At 45.1% G+C, this 19,206-nt stretch overlaps 3 protein-coding genes across 3 annotated transcripts; 1 reads left to right on the top strand and 2 right to left on the bottom strand.

Annotated features, from left to right (window-relative positions):
- ccdc39 (coiled-coil domain 39 molecular ruler complex subunit) lies at positions 1-7,990 on the bottom strand (the record flags this gene model as incomplete). The annotated part of the gene is made up of 20 exons (XM_084458275.1): positions 1-187; positions 278-366; positions 612-791; positions 1,107-1,247; positions 1,862-1,968; positions 2,931-3,090; positions 3,191-3,314; positions 3,473-3,681; positions 4,060-4,197; positions 4,376-4,540; positions 4,621-4,815; positions 4,958-5,090; positions 5,212-5,315; positions 5,501-5,692; positions 5,907-6,035; positions 6,638-6,730; positions 6,890-7,048; positions 7,289-7,435; positions 7,549-7,668; positions 7,901-7,990. The coding sequence occupies 20 exons, from the start codon at positions 7,988-7,990 to the stop codon at positions 1-3; spliced, it is 2,862 nt and encodes a 953-aa protein (XP_084314401.1).
- A 729-nt stretch (positions 7,991-8,719) lies between these two features.
- dcun1d1 (DCN1, defective in cullin neddylation 1, domain containing 1) lies at positions 8,720-11,836 on the bottom strand. Its single transcript, XM_084458162.1, has 7 exons — positions 11,789-11,836; positions 10,618-10,831; positions 10,352-10,520; positions 9,966-10,096; positions 9,773-9,855; positions 9,574-9,670; positions 8,720-9,286 (listed from the first exon to the last, which is right to left on the bottom strand). Exons 1-7 carry the CDS (start codon positions 11,789-11,791, stop codon positions 9,210-9,212), a joined length of 774 nt encoding a protein of 257 aa, XP_084314288.1. The 5' UTR covers positions 11,792-11,836; the 3' UTR covers positions 8,720-9,209.
- Positions 11,837-12,951: 1,115 nt separating this feature from the next.
- eif4a2 (eukaryotic translation initiation factor 4A2) lies at positions 12,952-18,063 on the top strand (the record flags this gene model as incomplete). Its single annotated transcript, XM_084457816.1, is given in 22 exon segments — positions 12,952-12,980; positions 13,772-13,829; positions 13,972-14,024; positions 14,026-14,060; positions 14,063-14,095; positions 14,306-14,327; positions 14,329-14,443; positions 14,885-14,997; positions 14,999-15,051; positions 15,213-15,244; positions 15,248-15,284; positions 15,287-15,311; positions 15,313-15,316; positions 15,675-15,722; positions 15,724-15,816; positions 16,404-16,441; positions 16,443-16,516; positions 16,519-16,538; positions 17,001-17,120; positions 17,445-17,485; positions 17,487-17,522; positions 17,626-18,063. Coding segments are annotated over 22 exon segments (1,212 nt in total). The 3' UTR covers positions 17,759-18,063.
- Positions 18,064-19,206: the final 1,143 nt, after the last annotated feature.

The raw sequence follows: 19,206 nt of genomic DNA, 5'->3' as shown, positions 1-19,206 counted from the left end.
CTAGGGGCTCTTGCGCTGACTACGGCTGCTACGGCTGCTGCTGCTGGCAGAGCTGGGGGGGTGGGAGTCCCGCGGGGAGGCGCTGAGTGGAGGGGACGTCACCGACAGCCCCAGGCCCAGTTCCAGGGTCCTGACCGAGGGAGAGCGCGCTGCCGCGGGGCCGCCGCTCGCCGATGACCCCGACGACCTGCGGTTCACAGCAAACAGACGCACGACACGTGTGGGACTAAGGCAGGAGAGGTGGTTTAAGAAACGGAACGTGCGAGAAGCATATTACCTGAGAGAGACAGAGCTACGGGCTGAGCTGGGCTTTGAGCTCTGGCGGCTGGATGGGGTTGAGGCAGGAGATGGCAGGCGCAGGTTAGCCTGCGGTTCAAAAGAGGGACATTCATTTGACTACTGGGAAAAGGGCACCTAATGTAAGACGTTGGAGTCACAGTCAGCATTTTCATTCATTTATTTCACCTTTATTTAGCCAGGGGAGCCCATTGAGGTGCCCGGTGAGATCAAGGTGCTATGGTTACACAATACATCATAAGCAATATAAAACGGTATAAAATGCATTTTTGGACATGATTTCTACGGAGCATTTTCTACAGTTGTGAGGTTACCTGGACAAAGTACATGTTCAGAGTGGATCTGAGGTCCGGTTGCTCCTCCATGGTCTCCAGAAGCATCTTATTGATGGTTTTGTTGAAGTCCTTCAGCTCCCTCAGGCGAATGTCCTTCTCCTCAAATGTCTCCTCCTTTGACTTCTTAGCTGACCGGATCTCTTTGATCAGTTTGGAGCACTGTCATGGGGGGAGGGCAGGGTACGACTTTTTGTCGTTTTTATTTGCTTTCATAGTACCGTTTATTGCTGTACTGCTGTTTTTTGTTATATATATATATATATATATATATATATATATATAGAAATGTATTGAGACAGGATAAACCCCTTTAGATGGATCATCTCGTTTTCGAGGGGGTCCCAATTGTAGTGCTTGATCACAAAGGCCCTTTGTTAAAGACACCAACTGTAGGCCTCATTCAGAGAGATCAAACACTTCATATCCATACTCAATCCAACACATGGGAATTGTGTGACGTGGTGCACTTCAAACCTGTTTGGTGACCCTGTCCAGTTTCTCCTTCTGGGAAGTGAGCTCTTTGTTCATGGAGAGGATGCAAGACTGAGTTTCCTCAGTCCTCTCGTTCTCCACGGACCTCTCGCGGAGAAGACTGTCCAGGGCATTGTTCATGCCCTACCAAGAGAGAGAGAGAGAGAGAGAGAGAGAGAGAGAGAGAGAGAGAGAGAGAGAGAGAGAGAGAGAGAGAGAGAGAGAGATGTCTATGGGGGGAAAGCTTATGCTACATCAGAAAGGACAACAGTGCCCAATACCTACAGTGTCAGTAAGATCAAATAAGGACTATGTCCACATAGATGAATAGAGAGAGAGAGAGAGAGACGCTTAATTAAGCAAGAGTTGTAGAACGGGTCTATTTTCATCCTCTTTTGTTGTAGCAACACAGGAGAATTCAATACAAGCAGCCAACCCTATAGTAGGTGATGAACACAGTAGGACAGCGATAATGATCAGGTGAGGACATACCTAACACACTGAGCGTGGGAGAGGTTTACCTAACACACTGAACGTGGGAGAGGTTAACTATCAGGTGAGGACAAACCTAACACACTGAACGTGGGAGAGGTTTACGGAGAAAGGGAGATACCGAGAGGAAAAAAAAGAGAACCTGAGAGGAGTAATTATACACAAACATCACAAAGAGGTTGTGTTGGTTGAGATGGCGCTGCTCCAGCTGCCTGTCTCCAGTGGCGGTGTGAACCAGACCGGGCGTGGCGCGAGGCTACGCTAACCTGGACGTCCTCCTGCAGCTCTCGGATCTGCCGCCGCTTGTACTTGTACTTCTGCTCGGCCGCTCTCTTCTGCTCCTCTAGCTTCAGCTTCTCCTGGTACTCCTCACCTTGGAAACACACACACGCACGCACGCACACACACACACACACACACACACACACACACACACACAGAATAACGGGTCAGGCCTGTCTGTGTACTTCCTTGTCCTTGCTTAGCAGCGGTATCCAGACCTACAAACTCTACAGTACTGAAAAAGGTGATAAGACCCAAAACCAAACTCAAGTGGGAGGGGTCTGGGGCATTTTAATACGTAAATGAAGACTTTTGGAGCGTTTTGAGATTGGAATTTCAGACTCAGACATATGTTCATCCCATATCATACAATTATATAAATCGCTGTTGAAGCATTTAAATCAGAATTTCAATAATGGATTTCTGGAGAAGAAAAAGTGAGGCTGGGAACCAAAGGCAAAAGTGCCTCTGTGGCAAAATATGGGATTTAAACCCAATAATAATAGGCAACCTGATAACATTAATGAGGGAATCTGTAAACTCTAGAAAGCCTTCTCTCTTAAAGCCTAATTTATGTGAGCCGTGTGCCACATTTTTGGCTCATTGACGGCATTTGGAACGTCTCGCAGGCTGTGAGCCGCTTGGCTCGTACCACCTCAAATGTCTAGCGGCTCACACCGCATCATCATATGTCGCACATATTTGATTGGTTGACTGGCCTGGAGAGACGAAGCGTGCTGTGTTGCTAGGAGATGAGAAACATTTTCTTGTTTGGTAACAACATAGCATCGCATGGACACAGCAGGGCACGGCTCATTGAGTATAAATGCACAGAGCTATGAGCCGTGAGCCATGAGCCAAAAAATGTGGCTCACGGCTCACGAAGTATAAATTAGGCTTGACTCTCGTCATTTCATAAAGTGAAAGAGACTGTCTGTGCATGGAGGGGTCCTGCTGCAGTCTTCTCTCCTCACTCACTCAGTGCACCTCGAGTATTTCCTTGAGGTGAACTGGTGTGACGGCTGAATGCTGTTGATGCTTCCTCATACATACTGGACTCTGTCACTTTGTTGAAGGATTTGCGGTATGTGGCGTTGCAGCTGTTGACGACGTGCAGCGTGTTCTCCAGCGCTCGGATCTCCTTCTCCGCTTTGCGGATTTTGGCGTCCAGATCGTCTCCCTCGCGCTGGAGCTCCTCCTTCTCCTGGGCAGCCTAGTGAGGGGCACGTGGTTTAAACACAACGGCTTGCCATATAACAACAACGGGCAAACGTCAAAATATGATGTCACAAAGTGCCCCGATGACCTCTCACCTTTATTACATAATAGGCCTGTGACCTCTCCTCCTCCCCCTCGGGGGCTGCCATAGACACGGTCATGATCTCGTAGCGTTTCTTCATCTTATCGATCTTGGACAGTCTCTCGTGCACCTCAGCACTGAGAACAAAGAACACTCTCGGTAGAGCGATTCTTTCAAGTAGCAAGATACTAGAGACGGTATTTGATATGAGATCAGCCACGGGTTCCGTTAAAATTATTCACCCCGAATAGTAACCCAAAAAGGGGTTTCAAAAAGGGTGCTCGGGGCAAGTTACCTGAGCCCCTGGCGCTCCTGGTCGATGATCTTGACCTGTCTGCCGAGCATCTCCCTGTGGACCTTGACCTCCTCCTCCCTCTCCCTCATGGCCGTCTGCAGCTGCAGTCTCCTCTTCTCCAGGGAGAGCACGCTGTCCGCCTTGTTGTACAGCAGGTCCCTCAGGCGCTTGACCTCCAGCTTCAGCATACTGTCCTCCATCATGGTGTCCTGCGGGGGCCGCAGAGGTCAAAGGGGCAAGCCGTGTCTGTGACTAGCGTGGCTCATCATCAAACCGAATCAAACTTTATTTGTATAGCGCATTTCATACACAGAGGCAACACAATGCGCTTTACAGAGAGTGATGGGAGGGGTGGGCATAGGTCCCACCCCTACATATTCCAGAGGGAAGAAAACAAAAATCGCCCGGGGGCCAGAAAAGTGAGCTGTAAAAATTCTTCCCTGACCTCTCATTGTCAGACACTTACATCATCTGGTATACTGTACTATACTGTTTGCCAGGTAAATCGGCCACAGCACTTGTGGTAACAGTAAGTGCGTCAGAAAGGGAATAGCGATGGTGGCGCGTCTGCAGCCCATGTTGCTCACCAGCTTCTTGAGCCTCAGTTTCTTCAGCTCCTTGTCCGTGGTGTCGTTGAACAGATGCAGCTCCTCGATCTTGGAGGTCAGGTTTCTCTTCTCAGCGCCAGTCTTTTCTGTCTCCTTCCTCACACAGCGGATGTCATCCTGTCAGCAGAAACAAAAGAAGTGACACGGAAGTGAGACAACGGTCTTGTCAGGTAAACCGAGTCAACTGGCTAGGTGGGATGGTTGGTATCAGCGATATGTTAGGATTTTATCAGAAAGGCCCAAGGCTGGAATTGAACACGTCGTCTCGGCTGTGTGTGAGGTTTTGTCGGATGACCTGGAGCTTCTTGAGCTGGGTGGTGAGCAGGGCGGCCGTTCTCTTCTTCTCCTCCAGGCTCACCGCCAGCTCGTTGGCCCTCTTCTCCAGGCCCCGTCTCTCCTCCGTGTTCACCTCCCCTCTCAGACGAGACATCTTCTTCTCCAGCAGCTGGATCTGGAAGTTCTGGAGCGGAAAGAGAGTTAGTTTGGCGTCAAAGACGGGAGGTTGTGGAATAACGAGGTCTACCGCCTCCTCTCTCTTACCTGGTGGTAGATGATCTCCTGCTGTTTGTGGGAATGCTGGTCTAGTTTGCTGAGGCGGCCGTCCATGTTGGAGAGGGCAGCCCTGGTTCCAGACAACTCTGCAGCAGAGTCCTTCTCTCTGACCCTCAGGGCACGCAGCTCCTGGCTCTTACGGAACAGCGCCTCCCGGTGGCGATGCAGCTGCGAATCAATCTCCTGACCCCACAGAAACACGGCCGCGCAATCAGTCAGGTCACAGGGGGAAATCACACAGAAAGGAATACTGGTTATGGGAAGGCCGGGTTTAATCACATAAAAGGTACGGGGCCAATTCTGCGTTCTTCATAAAACCTCTCACTTTGATGGCCTGCTCCTCATCCTTCAGTAGCTGATCCATCTGAGCGGCCCTCTCCTCCACAGTGAGGGCAGTCTCTGTTACGGTCTTCAGCTTCTCCTCCAGGGCTGCGTTATGGAGCTTGGCCCCCTTAACTCTACACCACACACACACACACACACACACACACACACAAATGATCACACTAATCTGGGGAGAACATTGTTAAGAAAACCCATTATCAACAACAAAGAGTCGCTCATGTGATTTGATCTTACTTGTTAGTTTTATCCTGAATGTCCTTTTTCATGCTAGCAAGCTGTGACCTCCTGGATTCGATGTCTGTGGCTGCTCTGTCCACGGTGCCCTTCAGACTCTCTAGCTAGAAAAAAGAATGATACCAATTATGTGAAAACGATTCCCAGACGAGAACATGAGGGGCAGTCAAACGGGGGAATGCAACACACTGGAAATGTGTCAGCCTAGTTTTCAGCCCGAAACGCCTCGACTAACTGGCCAACCGACAGTCTTTGAGACGGTGGTGGACGGCGTTCAGAGAGGACTGACCTCACTCTGCAGCCTGGTGCGGTTGCCCTCCTGCTCCTGAAACTCCTGCCTCAGTTTGGCTGCCTGCCTCTCGGCCTGGGCGATCTGCTTCTCGTACTCCTTGTTGTTCTGCGTCTCACTCTCCAGGAAGCTCCTCTTCTCTTTGATCACATTGTTTTTCTCTCTGATGTCCTGGTTGACTTGGGTGAGTAGCTGAAAGTGATGAATCCATTCAAAGTTATTAGAGAGTTACAAACAAGATGGATTGGCAAATAAAATAATGCAACTCCAGAGGCACTACATGTGTAATACTAAGGAAAGGGTATGGTTTATTATAAGGTTTCTGAACTGCACCAGCATTTGTCCATTCTGTGTTTTACTACTGAGTCATTTAAGATTGTAGTCTGTGCTGCCATCTAGTGGTCACCATAGCACACTGCTGCATCTCTGCATCCCTTTTCTTCATTTGCTCAATGGTGTTCTCCCACTGGCGAATGAGCTCCTGTCTCTCCAGATGGGCCTGTCGGAAGTTCTCTGCTGTCTTATCCAGTCCGATCTGTTCCCAAAAGCACAAGAACAAATGAGCTTGCTCAGTGTCAAAAATAGTGTGTAACCATTGGCAAAGTGCAGGGCAGTACAGTAGTCAAATGAGTGCGATGCTCAGTGTCACTGAAAAGTGTTTTGGTCTGGTGTAGCCAGTTCATCCATTCATAAGAAAGTGTGATATGTTTGCCTCCGCCCAGCGATGTCGCAGGGCGAGAGTATACGCTTTCAGTCGCGTGTTTGTTTGTTCGTTCTTTCGCAGGATTACGCAAAAACTACCCGATTTTCAAGAAACATGGTGGAAGGGTGTAGAAGCATGGGCCAACTTATAACCCATTAGAAGTTACTTTTGCTCAGGTCTCTGTCAATACTGTTTTCGTTGATTGTGCAATCACAGTGCATTCAGTGGTGCAGAGGGAAAGCATAGAACTTAAAATAGTACCAGGTTCAAATCCATTATCACCAAGCTACGCCACCGAAAAGCTTAATTTTCGATGGTGCAAGTTGGTGATATTTATACCGAGGAGTTAGTTTAACCATTTCAACTTGGTTACACCAACAAAATGCATTCATGGGCGGAGGCCTGTGCTCTCTGAGCACCCTTTCTAGTTTGACCTGTGCTGATATGGTCTCAGTCAGTTCATTGTCCAGAGCCTTGTGCTTTTGGTTGGCCTCAACAGTCATCTTCTCTATGGCCAAAGTGAGCTCCTGTGAAACAAAAAATAGAATTAGGCAAATCCATTTGAGCCTGAGTAGTGAACTATAACCACAAAACCAGCAATGTGATTCCATTACACTAATACTGCAGGGGACTCAGAAATCAAACTGTAAATCTAGACTGTAGTTCCACAGCCCGCCACGACCTACCCTGATCCTGCTCTCATCCTGCTGGGAATACTTGATGATGGCCATGGTGTCCTGGTCCTTGCGTGCCGATTCTTCCAGCCAGGCGTCCAAGGTCTGCTGGTCCCAGTTCAGCTGGCTCTTCAACTCCTCCAGCTTCTGGGTGGCCTTGAAGACGCTGTTCTGTGGGAAAGAAAAGAGTAATTGTAAAAAATTGTGTAGTAGGACTTGATATAGCATGTTTGTTGTAGTAACTAAGCTACTATGTTTCATCATTTACTTTCTTTAGTCAATGAAATACAACCTCTGGCAGTTTGTCAACAGAACTAACACAGATGAAAACTCAAAACGTGTATTCTGCCAAAACAGACCAATATTTCTCATCTGTAAAGTATGAGTAATGACAGTAACGATAATGAGAACCTCTTGGGTGTCCTTCTTCTCTCTCAGACCTCCAAGCTCATTCTCCAGCTGGGAGGTCTCCTGCTGCAGACGCCCAATCTCTCGCTCAGCCACGGCTTTGAAATGCATCTCAGACTCTGTCTCCCTCTCCCTGGCCTTGCCCAGTGCCTGCACAGAAAAAAAACATCTCTTCAGTCACACCGGTTTTGAAAGATAATTCTGAAGTTATTGTGTCATGCATGTGTGTGAATACTTAATAGGCCTATAGAATAAAAGTGTACCTGAGTGTGAGTTAACTCCTGTCTAACGTTTTTCACGTGTTCTGTCATGGCTTGTATTGTGTCCTTGTATTCACCAAGTTTGTTCTCCAAGAGCATTTTCTCTTTTTGTTTCCTCTGAAGCTGTTGAAAAGCAAGGAGTGCAAAGTTTAGGTAACATTGGGCTTCTAGGGTGACTGGCTAGCTTAACCTCGCGAGACCATCCAGATCTCGCGAACCGCTAGCTGGTTCCTAGCCAAACTCATGACAACGAAAAAGACTACCGTTATAATTAGCAAGATAGATATGGTCAGCTTACGATTTTTGTGATCACTTTAGCCAAGATGGAGCTGTTGTAAACAAAATAGACACTTACCTCATTTTCCAGTGCCTTATTCTCTGAATTAGCAACAGGGATCGCAAACCCCTCATCCCAACCCACTTCAGATAAAACCATATTAGACATTTTTCTAGACCACTAATGTAAGGTTCGTCAAACCAAAGTAGCAATTGTTTCGTAGTGGCAACTTTGACACTTCTGCTATCTTATCGAAGTTACTTGGAACAATTTAACTGCAGTGACATGCACTAATAACTGCCCTATGTTTTCAGTGTTGGTCCCTAGCAACCGTGTCAGGTTGGTTACCACCCCATCCGGTTGTGAACTGCACGCGCCACAAGGGGGCGGAACCAAACATAAGGGGGAGGGGTCATCATAAGGGGGAGGGGTCATCATAAGGGGGAGGGGTCATCATATTCCCTTATTTCTAGACTCAGCCGGGGTCAGGGTGACAGTATGGTAGCGCGTAGAAGTCATTTCTTTCTGGATATCAAAATTAGCATGAAGAATAGAACATTCAATGAAATAAATAGCTTTTAATGCAACCTGGCTTTGGAGGACAAAAGGTGTCTGCACCCTGCTAATCAACTCCCTTTTAAATTTGGCAGTTGTTTGAATTTTAAAATGTTGGAAGTTTAAAATTCAGCCGAAAATCCAACAAACCAATGCAACCAACAGTCTTCAATATACATGGCCCGCCAATCCAACATAAGTATTGGTTGGGGCAGTGTGCACCTTAACAACAGAAGAAACAAAGAGGCTGTTTGAAACATTAAAGAGATACCAAATTTAAACATTTATTACCTTATACATTTGTGTGTATGGAATAGCATTAAAAACAAACAAAAAATATTACAATCAATGTTTTGTACTGGTCTGTCACACAAATGTTTCATAAAACAAAAAATCATATCAGGAATGCACACCAAGTATTAAAATTCAATTTAATATTTAAAGAATGACATTCCCTCGCCGATCCTTGTGTTTAGATTATGATACAACTGTATTTGTCTGTCAAGGTATCAGCTGCTTCGAGCGAACCTCAACCACATCAACTAAACACTGGGACAGGAACAGTAAGGTCCAAGACGGTGACTCATCTCCAGCTGGCCAGAGTCAACACAAAAAAGCCCCGTACTAAAGATAAAAGCCTACACCACCAGAAGACGACCGACGAGGAGATATGCCTTTCGTATAGTCTTTGTTGTGTAAAACATCTCAAGTCCTGAGGATTGGAAAGGCAACATAGATCTCAGCTCAGTGCAGTCCCCTGTGCTCTGTTCACCACCTTGGTTGTGTGTTCTTGTATAAACAGCATCGCGGACGCTCCTCCGCTCAGGAAGCCCTAGACAGCTGTGCTTTTGGTCCCGATGTGCGGCCGTGCAAACTCCACAAAATCATCAATGAGGACAGGCCATGCACCTTCAGAGTGAAGAAAACAAACGACATGAGCGTCTCTATTAGATGCACAACGAGAGACGTTGAACATTCTGCTCTCAATCATGTTTCTTGCAAAGCATGAGAACATGCTTTTTCTTGACACCACAGAGGCAGGCAGAGTGAGACCATTTAAATGCAGGTCGGGGGAAACAATGGAAATTGCTCAATGAACAAATTTAAGAATGAATTGTGACCCTTGTGACCCTTGTGACAATGGATACAATGGATACAATGGATACAAATTCAGCCTTGGTAATAAAAGTACAAACCTTCCTCGTCGTAATTTGACATGTCATCTGTTATCATTGTGCTGAAGTCTAACAAGAGGTTCCATGTGTCCTTAGGGATAGATCTTTTATGGTGCTCCTACAGAGAAAAAGAGTAATAAAACATCATGAGCCTCAAGAAACGCTAGAACATTTGGTTGCAAAGTGATGGTACCAAAAAAATTAGGTAGGCTTAACATACCACTAAAAATTTGTTCCAAAGGTCCAGGAATTTGAATCTTCCAGCCAGTACTAAATTCCAATATGCAATCGCCATTTCTAAGTCTAGAAAAGGTAAAACAATCAGGACATGTCTAAAATATGAGTCCGATGAAAATCGATAAATATGAGTCCAGAAAATGGATATGGAGAGTCAAAGCATTACTGATGCTCACCCAAACCTTTCTGGCCAGGATTCTTTGCAAAGTTAAATGTAAACTGGTAAAAATCCTTAAATTTCCCTGGGTCCTTTAACTCTTGCTCCATTTTTGGTAGTTGAGCCTTTAGCTTCTCTATACTGTCACACCTGAGCAAAACAAAAAATGCATTAGTACATATTAGAACCTGCATACCCAAGGAGAGATGACTTATTGCAGAGAGACAAACTACAGAAATATTGCTTAGAAGTATGCTCTAACGAAGCCCCCCCCCCCTCCTCACACACAAAAAAAGGTAATTATCAGATAAATGGAAATATATCTGAAACGTGTACTGATCTAGGTGCATAAATGCCTCGTCCTCCTTTCACAGTTGAGATGGTACCTCAAGGAAACTTCCTTACCCCTGTTCTGTCATTCCATCCATGAACTCCTGTTTGGAGAACTCGCACTGTGTCGCTGCCCGGAACTTCCAGGCGATGAGGAGCACACTTATGCTGGCCGGGTCCAGTCCCAGATCATCACAGAACTGCTGGATCCCGTCTATTCCAATCTTGTTGTCATCTTGAGGGTCTATGTGTACAGGGAATAAAGGGTGAGAATTTGATTGTCTATTTCCTTGTCAATTTCATCGATGACAATATAATTTTGAGATGCAAAAACATTTTACCTCTGTATCTGTTGTAGAGCTGCTCAAGCTTCTTCTTGTCTAAGGCTCCCTTCAGATTTGAAAGGTAGAGCTCGGGATTTTGGAAAAAGTTGTCAGTGGCAACATCTAATTTCCAGTCATTCTGGGACAGACAGGTCAATGCAGTCTTCTCATTAGATTGTGTGAAGATCATGAACTGTCGAACTTTATCCTTCTGTGAGGACTTCAGCTTGTTCTGAGGTAAAAACAAACACAGACAAACATGTCAGTCCACACAATACCGTATGGCTAAATATAAGATGAGTAATACAAGTTGAATACCAGTGCAAGCAGTGGTCAGCAAACCTGACAAGGCACATCAAAATAAGTTAACGTCAACCCAGCCAATTAGCTGTGTCAAGGTGGATAGATCAAGTGATCATCACTCCAAGAGTTTTGCCAACAATCTCGTAACCGAATTATGTAGTGATAATGGCGCACAGGGATTACCGGTAGGAATTTCTTGCCTGTACAGCTACACACAAGGCACAACAATGAAGTAGGCTAACTATGCATAACTTATTCAGTCCACACTGAGCTGACAATACAAACAGGCATCGTCCAATCATGATTCACGTCTGCGCATCTCGTCTACCTTAGCTGATGAGCTAACTCCTAATGTTAACTCTGTCAATACACTATGTAACTTTAGTTAAAGTTAACGTTAGAACGTTCTTTCTCACTTGAACCACTACCACTTGCTAGGCAGCTAAGATGTCGCTAGTTAGCTGGCTGTAGCCATCGAGTGTAGTAGGTCATTGTAACTGCCTTCAATCAATGCCTTCATTGGCGAGCTAGCCAAGTTAGCATGCTTTACTTTTTGCTGTGTAGCTAGCTGCAACAGTGCTGTCAAGTTAGCTAATTGAACAATGATATTAAACTCAAAATCCAGCGCTAGCTAGAGGGATAGCTTGTAGCAAGTAGCTAGCTAGCGAGCATTCTTAGTAAGTAGCAAGACAGCTAGCTAGTTCTAGTAGCTAGCAAGCCAGCTAGCTAACTAGCTCTTTGTTTTTATCCTTTAACAAAGGTAACAAACAATCATTTGCGCTGGTCACCTATTACATGTATTGCATATAGGTGATATTGTAATCAAATATGTATTAGATAACTTGATAACGGTACGAGAAATGATATAAACCAATGTGTTCCTCACCATGTTTGTAATAGCCCGACTCCCTTTTTCCCATCCAGCTACCTCGCTCTCCTCCACCTTTTTCCGCTCATGCGCACTTGGGCATAACAGAAGTCTTGGCATTTGCCAGAATCAGGAGGACAGAGCATAACCAGTAAGGAGGGGAGCATAACCAGTAAAACCACTAAAAGAAAGAAGGCAACAAATGGTATGGAAAAAATAATTAGCTAGCTGAAAGACTGAACTCAAAGGTTGTGAGACAGAAAGCCGCAGGACTTTGGAGAAGGATGGAGTGGATTATCTGATAGTGGTTAGCCTACTCTAACAAGGTAGGCTAGTATCTACAATAGAAAATGATGAGTATCTAAATTAAACTCAGTAAAGGGGTTTCGACATCCATATGAATTATAGGAATTCATGAACTCAAGTTACAAAAAGGACAAACGTTTGAACTCCACACAAACTGAAAAATGAATCCATGCAATAAGATAAGACAATACTTTATTGATCACCCCAGGGGGAAATTTGTCGTTTCAGCAGTTGAAAATTACTTATAATAGTAGCAGCATAAAAATATATATCATGGGTGTAGTGGTAAATACAGAGGGGAAAACTCTGTCGAGTGCATAGTTTACCCACCTTGTTTTCCCTCGATCAGAAAATAGGTGAGTAAACTCTCAGCCTCATTTTAAAGAGGTGGGTAACTGAGTTTACTTGGGTTTACCCTCCACTACACCCCTGCATGCAATCAAATTCAACAATTCTAGACCTTTGTTGATTTGCTCCTGTGCTGGCAAATGACACCCCCTCATCAACAACAACAACAGCACCGACAACAACTACACATTGATTTGAACCTGTCAAGTTTCAATCCAACAGCCTAAACACATGCGGCATACTGCAATATCTATCCGCCATTAAATATAGTCCGACTTTTTTTGTAATATATGTTACAGTAATATTTCACATCATCAATCCTGATGGTTTCTAGGTTAAAAAACAAAACAAAAACAAGAACAACAACAACAAGAACAACTATATATATTAGGCAGAGACTATTTGCCCATTACCGTGGGGATAGATCCGATAGGTCGGACAGTGAAAAGTCCGTCTGTAGAGTATAAAACCGCTTGTCTTCGTCATCAGCGATCTTTCCCGTCGCATGCCGAAGTTGGGAGCGGATCATGTCTAGCGATTCTGCGGATTACATCAGGTAAACCTTAGCTAAAATGAATATTGAATATACGAATATTGAAATTTCAAACATAGATGACCGTTGACGTGTTACTTGATTGCTTTGCAATGCAAAGTTATGTGTATTTGTGAGCGTTCGTCAAGGCTTTTTGAGGGCCTCGGCTTTCCACCCTCGACAGTCCACCTCTAGGTAACAGATTCCTTAGCTGCAGCTAACTATAGGCTAGCTGGCCACTCGTTATTTACTTTAGAAGACGATAGTTTTGGTAATGACAAACTAACGTTATCTGCTGGCTAGTTTACTTTTATTTTTGTTTGATTTAAACTTGTGGCTAGCAAAAAAGCCGAGCAGGCCTACCAATAAATGGCTGGCTAGCTAACCTTAGCCAACTAGCTACGATAGCGGATGTCCTACCTACCACTTACTAACGTCATCTAGCTTGAAAATACAACTGTTAGATTATCTAACGCTACACTTGCTACGAGCTACACTTGCTACGAGCTATCTATTAATTCGAAGAGTGGTCAGCTAGTTTCAGATGCATTGACAGTTTCCACGCAGCTTGCAGCACACATGGGCCACCGACCTAGCAGGCTAGCTATCAGCCCAATGTTAGCTAACACGTGCTTCCCCGAAGCCCCAGAGAGGTGGTACTGAATAGATGCATGGTTGCAAATTCATTGATTTACTTTGGACAAGATGAGATTTGTCTACTGAACCCTAAAAGCCGAATCCAGATTCTACTTGGATGTGCCCCATGTCACGGATCTTGAGTTAGCCAACTGGTCTGACATGTTTTTATCTTGCAGCTCTATAGATCTAGACCATGGCGGCCCAGAGGGAATGGAGCCTGATGGTATCATTGAGGTAAGGTCTATTTATCCAACAGATGATGTTATAACCCTTATACCAATTATCGGTACAATACACTGCAGTAAAATTAAGGAAATCCCTCTGTTTCAAGGATGAAATGGGAAACTAATTAATTCTACCCTCAACTCTTGTGCAGAGCAACTGGAACGAGATTACAGACAGCTTTGATGACATGAACCTGAAGGAGACTCCTCAGGGGAATGTATGCTTATGGTTTTGAAAAACCATTCAACAGAGGGCGATCATCCCTTGCATCAAATGTACGTCCAGCTATCCCATGCAGTTCAATACATATTGTTAATTTGAGTGAAATGATGGCATACCATCTTTCGGGACTGACCCATTCATGGAGATAACGTATTTACTCATTACTGATCACTCAAGTTATTTATAAGATGTGATTTTTTTTTTTTTATAGAACAGTATTAATTTAATTGTTATAATGAGAAGTTTAATCCTACCTCCCTTAGGCTATGATGTCATCGCACAAGCTGTTGGGCACTGGCAAGATGGCCACATTTGCCATCTCTATTCTGCAGCGTTTGGACATGGATCAGAAGGAGACCCAGGCTCTGGTACTGGCCCCCACCAGAGAGCTGGCTCAGCAGGTATGCTGTCCCTGAGGTCAGGATAAACTTGGGTGTTTCTCAGACCAAGGCAGCATATTGGGACAGTGTCTCACAACCAAGGTACTTTTTTTTCTTTCTTTCAACCCTTCAATTTTTATCCAAAAATCAATGCGCTAAAAAATGCTGGACCCCTCTTGGAGTTGGTGTAGTCTCGTCTATGACTGCATTAACCTGAAAGGTGATTTACTGGTCTTGCTTGCCGTCTGCTCTTTGTTGACATGTATGCGTATTGTTTGGTAAGCTTCTACCATGGAAACGAGTGAAATGATGGCATACCATCTTTCGGGACTGACCTGAAATGGAGACAACTTTTGTATATTACTGATCACTCAGCCAAAATTCCAAGTCTGCATCATTGAATCGGCAATATCCAGTGCAATTATTAAAAGTTTATTCTTTTCCATTTTGTTTCCCCATAAGATCCAGAAGGTGATTCTGGCTCTGGGAGACTACATGGGGGCCACCTGCCACGCCTGTATCGGTGGGACCAACGTCCGTAGTGAGATGCAGAAGCTGCAGGCTGAGGCCCCTCATAGTGGTGGGCACACCGGGCCGTGTGTTTGACATGCTTAACAGGAGATACCTGTGTAAGTACTCGCCAGTGTAAGCATCAGTCTCGGGTCACAACCAACTGTTCTTGCTCCCGTAGTATTTTTGCAGGCCCTATTATTCTCGACATTTAAAAAAAAAAAAAAAGAAAAAAAAAAAGACTTGTTTCGACAATATCTATTGCCTGATTTTTCTACAGCCCCGAAATGGATCAAGATGTTTGTCCTGGACTAGGCTGATGAGATGTTGAGTCGAGGGTTCAAGGATCAGATCTGAAATTTCAGAAGTTGAGCACAAACACAAGTGCGTAGCCTGGCATGTCTACTTTGAGGTGCTTTGCTTCGAAGCGCAACATTGATCATTGATTCACTACTCAACTATCATGTGTTTTGTATATCCTAACTTCCACATAAAAGAACTGTGCTAAAATTGCAGAATCCGGGATTTCCTGTTTTATGCAATAATGCTAGCAGAGTATATGCGTGGAAGGAGAGAAAATGTACTGTGCTGTAAATGAGATGCGGTCGAACCTCTTTCTTAATGTTCATTGGCTATTGTCTCGAGGCCCAGTACCACAGTCGATAAGCCGTAATCTCGGTGTCTTGACTCAAATCCCGTATTTTCGTTTATTAACAAGTATACTTGCTGTCTTTGCTGCCAGGTGGTCCTTCTCTCTGCCACTATGCCTTCGGATGTGCTGGAAGTGACTTAAGAAGTTAATGCGAGAGCCCATTCGCATCCTGGTGAAGGAAGAGCTGACCCTGGAGGGTATCAAGCAGTTCTACATCAGTGTGGAACGAGAGGTAGGTGTTGTGCACATTTGTTTGTCTGGGGGGGGGGGGGGGGTTCCTTAATTTTGGCTTGTATACTGTTAGGTTCCCTTCTCTCTAAGCACCCTGCTAAAACTGTGATTGCGAAGCCTTAAAGGCCTGGCTCTTGCGGACATGTGAGTATGGGTACACCAGGGAAGGACAGAAAAGGCGCAGTGTCGGGGCGGAGGACGGACCTCTTTCTGAATGTCCGATGTCCTCTTTTGTCTCGATGCTACGCTACATTAGTCAGCTTCTGTGCTATTCTTGGCTAATGCGCTTAATTGACTGTAAGGCCTGGTTCATAGTCACCGCAAGCTACGCTGACGTGGCTGAACGCGGCTCTACGCAAATGGTTCACTCGCGCGGGGCTTAGTGCCTTGCGTCAGCGCCCCTATTGAAATGGCACTTGCGCGTGCATTTAGTTAAAAAATTTCTGCACGTTGCTACGCAAGGACGCGTCAACGTCGCCTTGCGTAGCTCGTGCTGGCGTAGCTTGCGTTGACTATGAATTGTCTGTACGCCGTACTTGGGAAGATGTCACCGACCATGCCGGTAACACTTCTGCCGCTCTGTTGTAGGAGTGGAAGCTGGACACCCTCTGTGACCTGTACGAGACTGACCATCACCCAGGCCGTCATCTTCCTCAACGCCAGGAGGAAAGTCGACTGGCTGATGGAGAAGATGCACACGAGGCCCTGGTAAGACTGGAAATGGTGCAGATGTACTACTCGACTCATGTCATGTATATCTGAACTTCCACATAAAAGAACGGTGCTAAAATTGTAGAATTCAGGATTTCCTGTTTTATGCAATAATGCTAGCAGAGTATACGCGTGGAAGGAGAGAAAATGTGCTGTGCTGTAAATGAGACGCGGTCGAACCTCTTTCTTAATGTTCATTGGCTATTGTCTCGAGGCCCAGTACCACAGTCGATAAGCCATTATCTCAGTATCATGGCCCAATCCTGTTTCCATGATGCCCGATTAACTGAAGCAGTGCAGGGTGGTGTTTCACAAGGCTGACTAAGTAAGCATGACATTTGTAATGAGTAAAACCTGGAGGTAAAAATAGCTTTCCAGGTTTTACTTTGCAGAAGTCGGGCTTACTCAGCTTTGGAATACCCTCCAAGTCTTTTTATTTTTTTTATATATTTTTTTATATATTTTTTCTTCTAGCACGGAGATATGGATCAGAAGGAGAGAGACGTGATGGTGATAATGATGATAATGATAATGATGATAATGAGGGAGTTTAAGTCTGGCTCGAGCAGAGTGCTCATCACTACAGACCTACTGGTGAGTTCACATTACACTTGTGCCTCAATGCCTAATTTGGGGCCTGTCATCTAGCTTTTTCTTAATCAGATTTTGGTATAGATGGTGTAGTGTGTTTGCGCAAGAATGCAACCCAAAATGTCATTGCCCTGCGACGGTCCCCAATGACCTAGCAGTCACACCTTTTGGCAGATTGATGTCTGTGCTCCACAATGGTTTTCTGGTAGAATTCTGTTACTTATTCTCAGACTACATTCGCTTTGTCAACACCAGTCAGTGTTTGGCCTCTGAATCCAATGTCTGTAATCTGACTTGATCATAATTTTGCAACCTTTTGACACTCAGGCTCGTGGAATTGATGTGCAACAGGTTTCCCAGGTCATACACTGACCTTCCTACAAACCGAGAGAATTATATTCCTAGGTATGTGTTGTATTTCTAAAGGGGGATGTGGCATCTTGCCTGGTGAGATGTTTTTACATAAACTTTGCATTTGGGATTTACCTTGTGCTTTTCATTTTCCTAGAATTGGTCGAGGTGGCCGATTTGGTAGAAAAGGAGTTGCTATCAACTTTGTCACTGAGGAGGACGGATTCATCGAGACGTTTTACAACACTACAGTGGAGGAGATGCCCATGAATGTGGCTGACCTGATTTGATTGATTTATACAAGTACAATTTCTCACTTTGTTCATCAATGTGCTTTACCTATTTAAGAGTAGATAACTGTGACTTTGAGTGCATCCTCCCCTAATTTGAATGAAGGTCTTAATTAAAACCGAACTTGCTCAAATGTCATGTTTTAATTAATTACGTTAGAGGGCAGTTTAATTCCACCAGTGAGGGGCCAGGACAGAAGAGCCGTGACTGTCGATCATCCGTAAGGGCTTCGGAGTGACGGGGTAAAGTCCCCCCCCCGAGGTAGCAGAGCATAGTGGTCCGGGGGTGGGATTTCAGGGTTTGACCATGGCCTGGAGGTAGGAGGGAGCTGTTCCTTTAATTGCCCTGTAGGGGTTCAGGGTTTGACTATGGCCTGGAGGTAGGAGGGAGCTGTTCCTTTAATTGCCTTGTAGGAGTTCAGGGTTTGACCATGGTCTGGAGGTAGGAGAGCTGTTCCTTTAATTGCCCTGTAGGGGTTCAGGGTTTGACCATGGTCTGGAGGTAGGAGGGAGCTGTTCCTTTAATTTCCCTGTAGGCTAGTAACAGTTTTCAACTATGCGAGCTGCTACAGAGCCATTGCAGAGAACAGAGGAGGGAGGTTGTGTGGGAGAACTTGGGGTGGTTGAACACCATGTGAGCAGCAGCTTTCTGGACAAGTACCAGGGGTTTAATGGCTGACACCAGGGCCCCAGCAAGTAGGGTTGCCACATACAATATGGAAAAATAAGGGACATCTCGCCACTGGCCCCATGCCCGGGAGACACAAAGTGGGGGTATGGGGACTGTCCCCCATGAGATTGAGTGACAATTTCCTGCATTCTAGTCATTTGCATCAATGTGCGTAATTTTCAAAGTCCTCTGCTATTTTCATCATGAATAAAGGAAATGGTCAATAAGAGTAAAGCAGTTGCATCAATTATAGGCTATTAAGGATCAAATCGATAGATCATGGGCAAAATGTTTGGTCTGAAACTTCGAAATAGCAAATGACCTGGTAGACCACAGAGACCAGACATAATGGTTGTTTATGGTTGGATTAAGTTTCATTATCACGTCAGCGGCAAGTTTAAAGTCCAGGGATAACAGATGTGATATGTGCGCAGAACGACAGTTGGTCGTCCAGGGCCACACCCAGGTTCCTGGAAGTCGAAGTTGGCTTCACCACTCTGTCGTAAAAGGTGATGACAAAGTCCTTCCCTGGGAGGAACAGCAGCTCAGTCTTGTCCAGGTTGAGCTTGAGGTGGTGTGTCACCATCCAAGATTCCTTTATTCGTCACATGTAGTCTACGGTGTAGGTAGGCTACGGTGTAGGCTACAGTCACAGTGAAATGCTACTGCCGGCTGCAAGATTGTGCTACAGAAACTACTCGGTACCAAATTACGAAGTTACAAATTCATAATTAACAAAATTACAATATTACAAATTACATCTTCCTGAGCCTCTCTG

The sequence above is a fragment of the Borostomias antarcticus genome (genome assembly GCF_949987555.1).
Source record: "Borostomias antarcticus genome assembly, chromosome: 24".
NCBI classification, from domain to species: Eukaryota; Metazoa; Chordata; class Actinopteri; order Stomiiformes; family Stomiidae; genus Borostomias; species Borostomias antarcticus.
The sequence above is the reverse complement of the archived record's forward strand: the minus strand, read 5'-3'. Positions and strand labels throughout refer to the sequence as shown.

Bases quoted from the DNA above. Each gene is read 5' to 3' on its own strand.
- dcun1d1 (XM_084458162.1), bottom strand. The intron at 10,097-10,351 runs GTAAGGAAGTTT...TGTTTTGCTCAG, and splicing joins GATGGAATGACAGAACAGGG to GTGTGACAGTATAGAGAAGC. The intron at 9,856-9,965 runs GTGAGCATCAGT...TACCTTTTCTAG, and splicing joins TCCTGGCCAGAAAGGTTTGG to ACTTAGAAATGGCGATTGCA.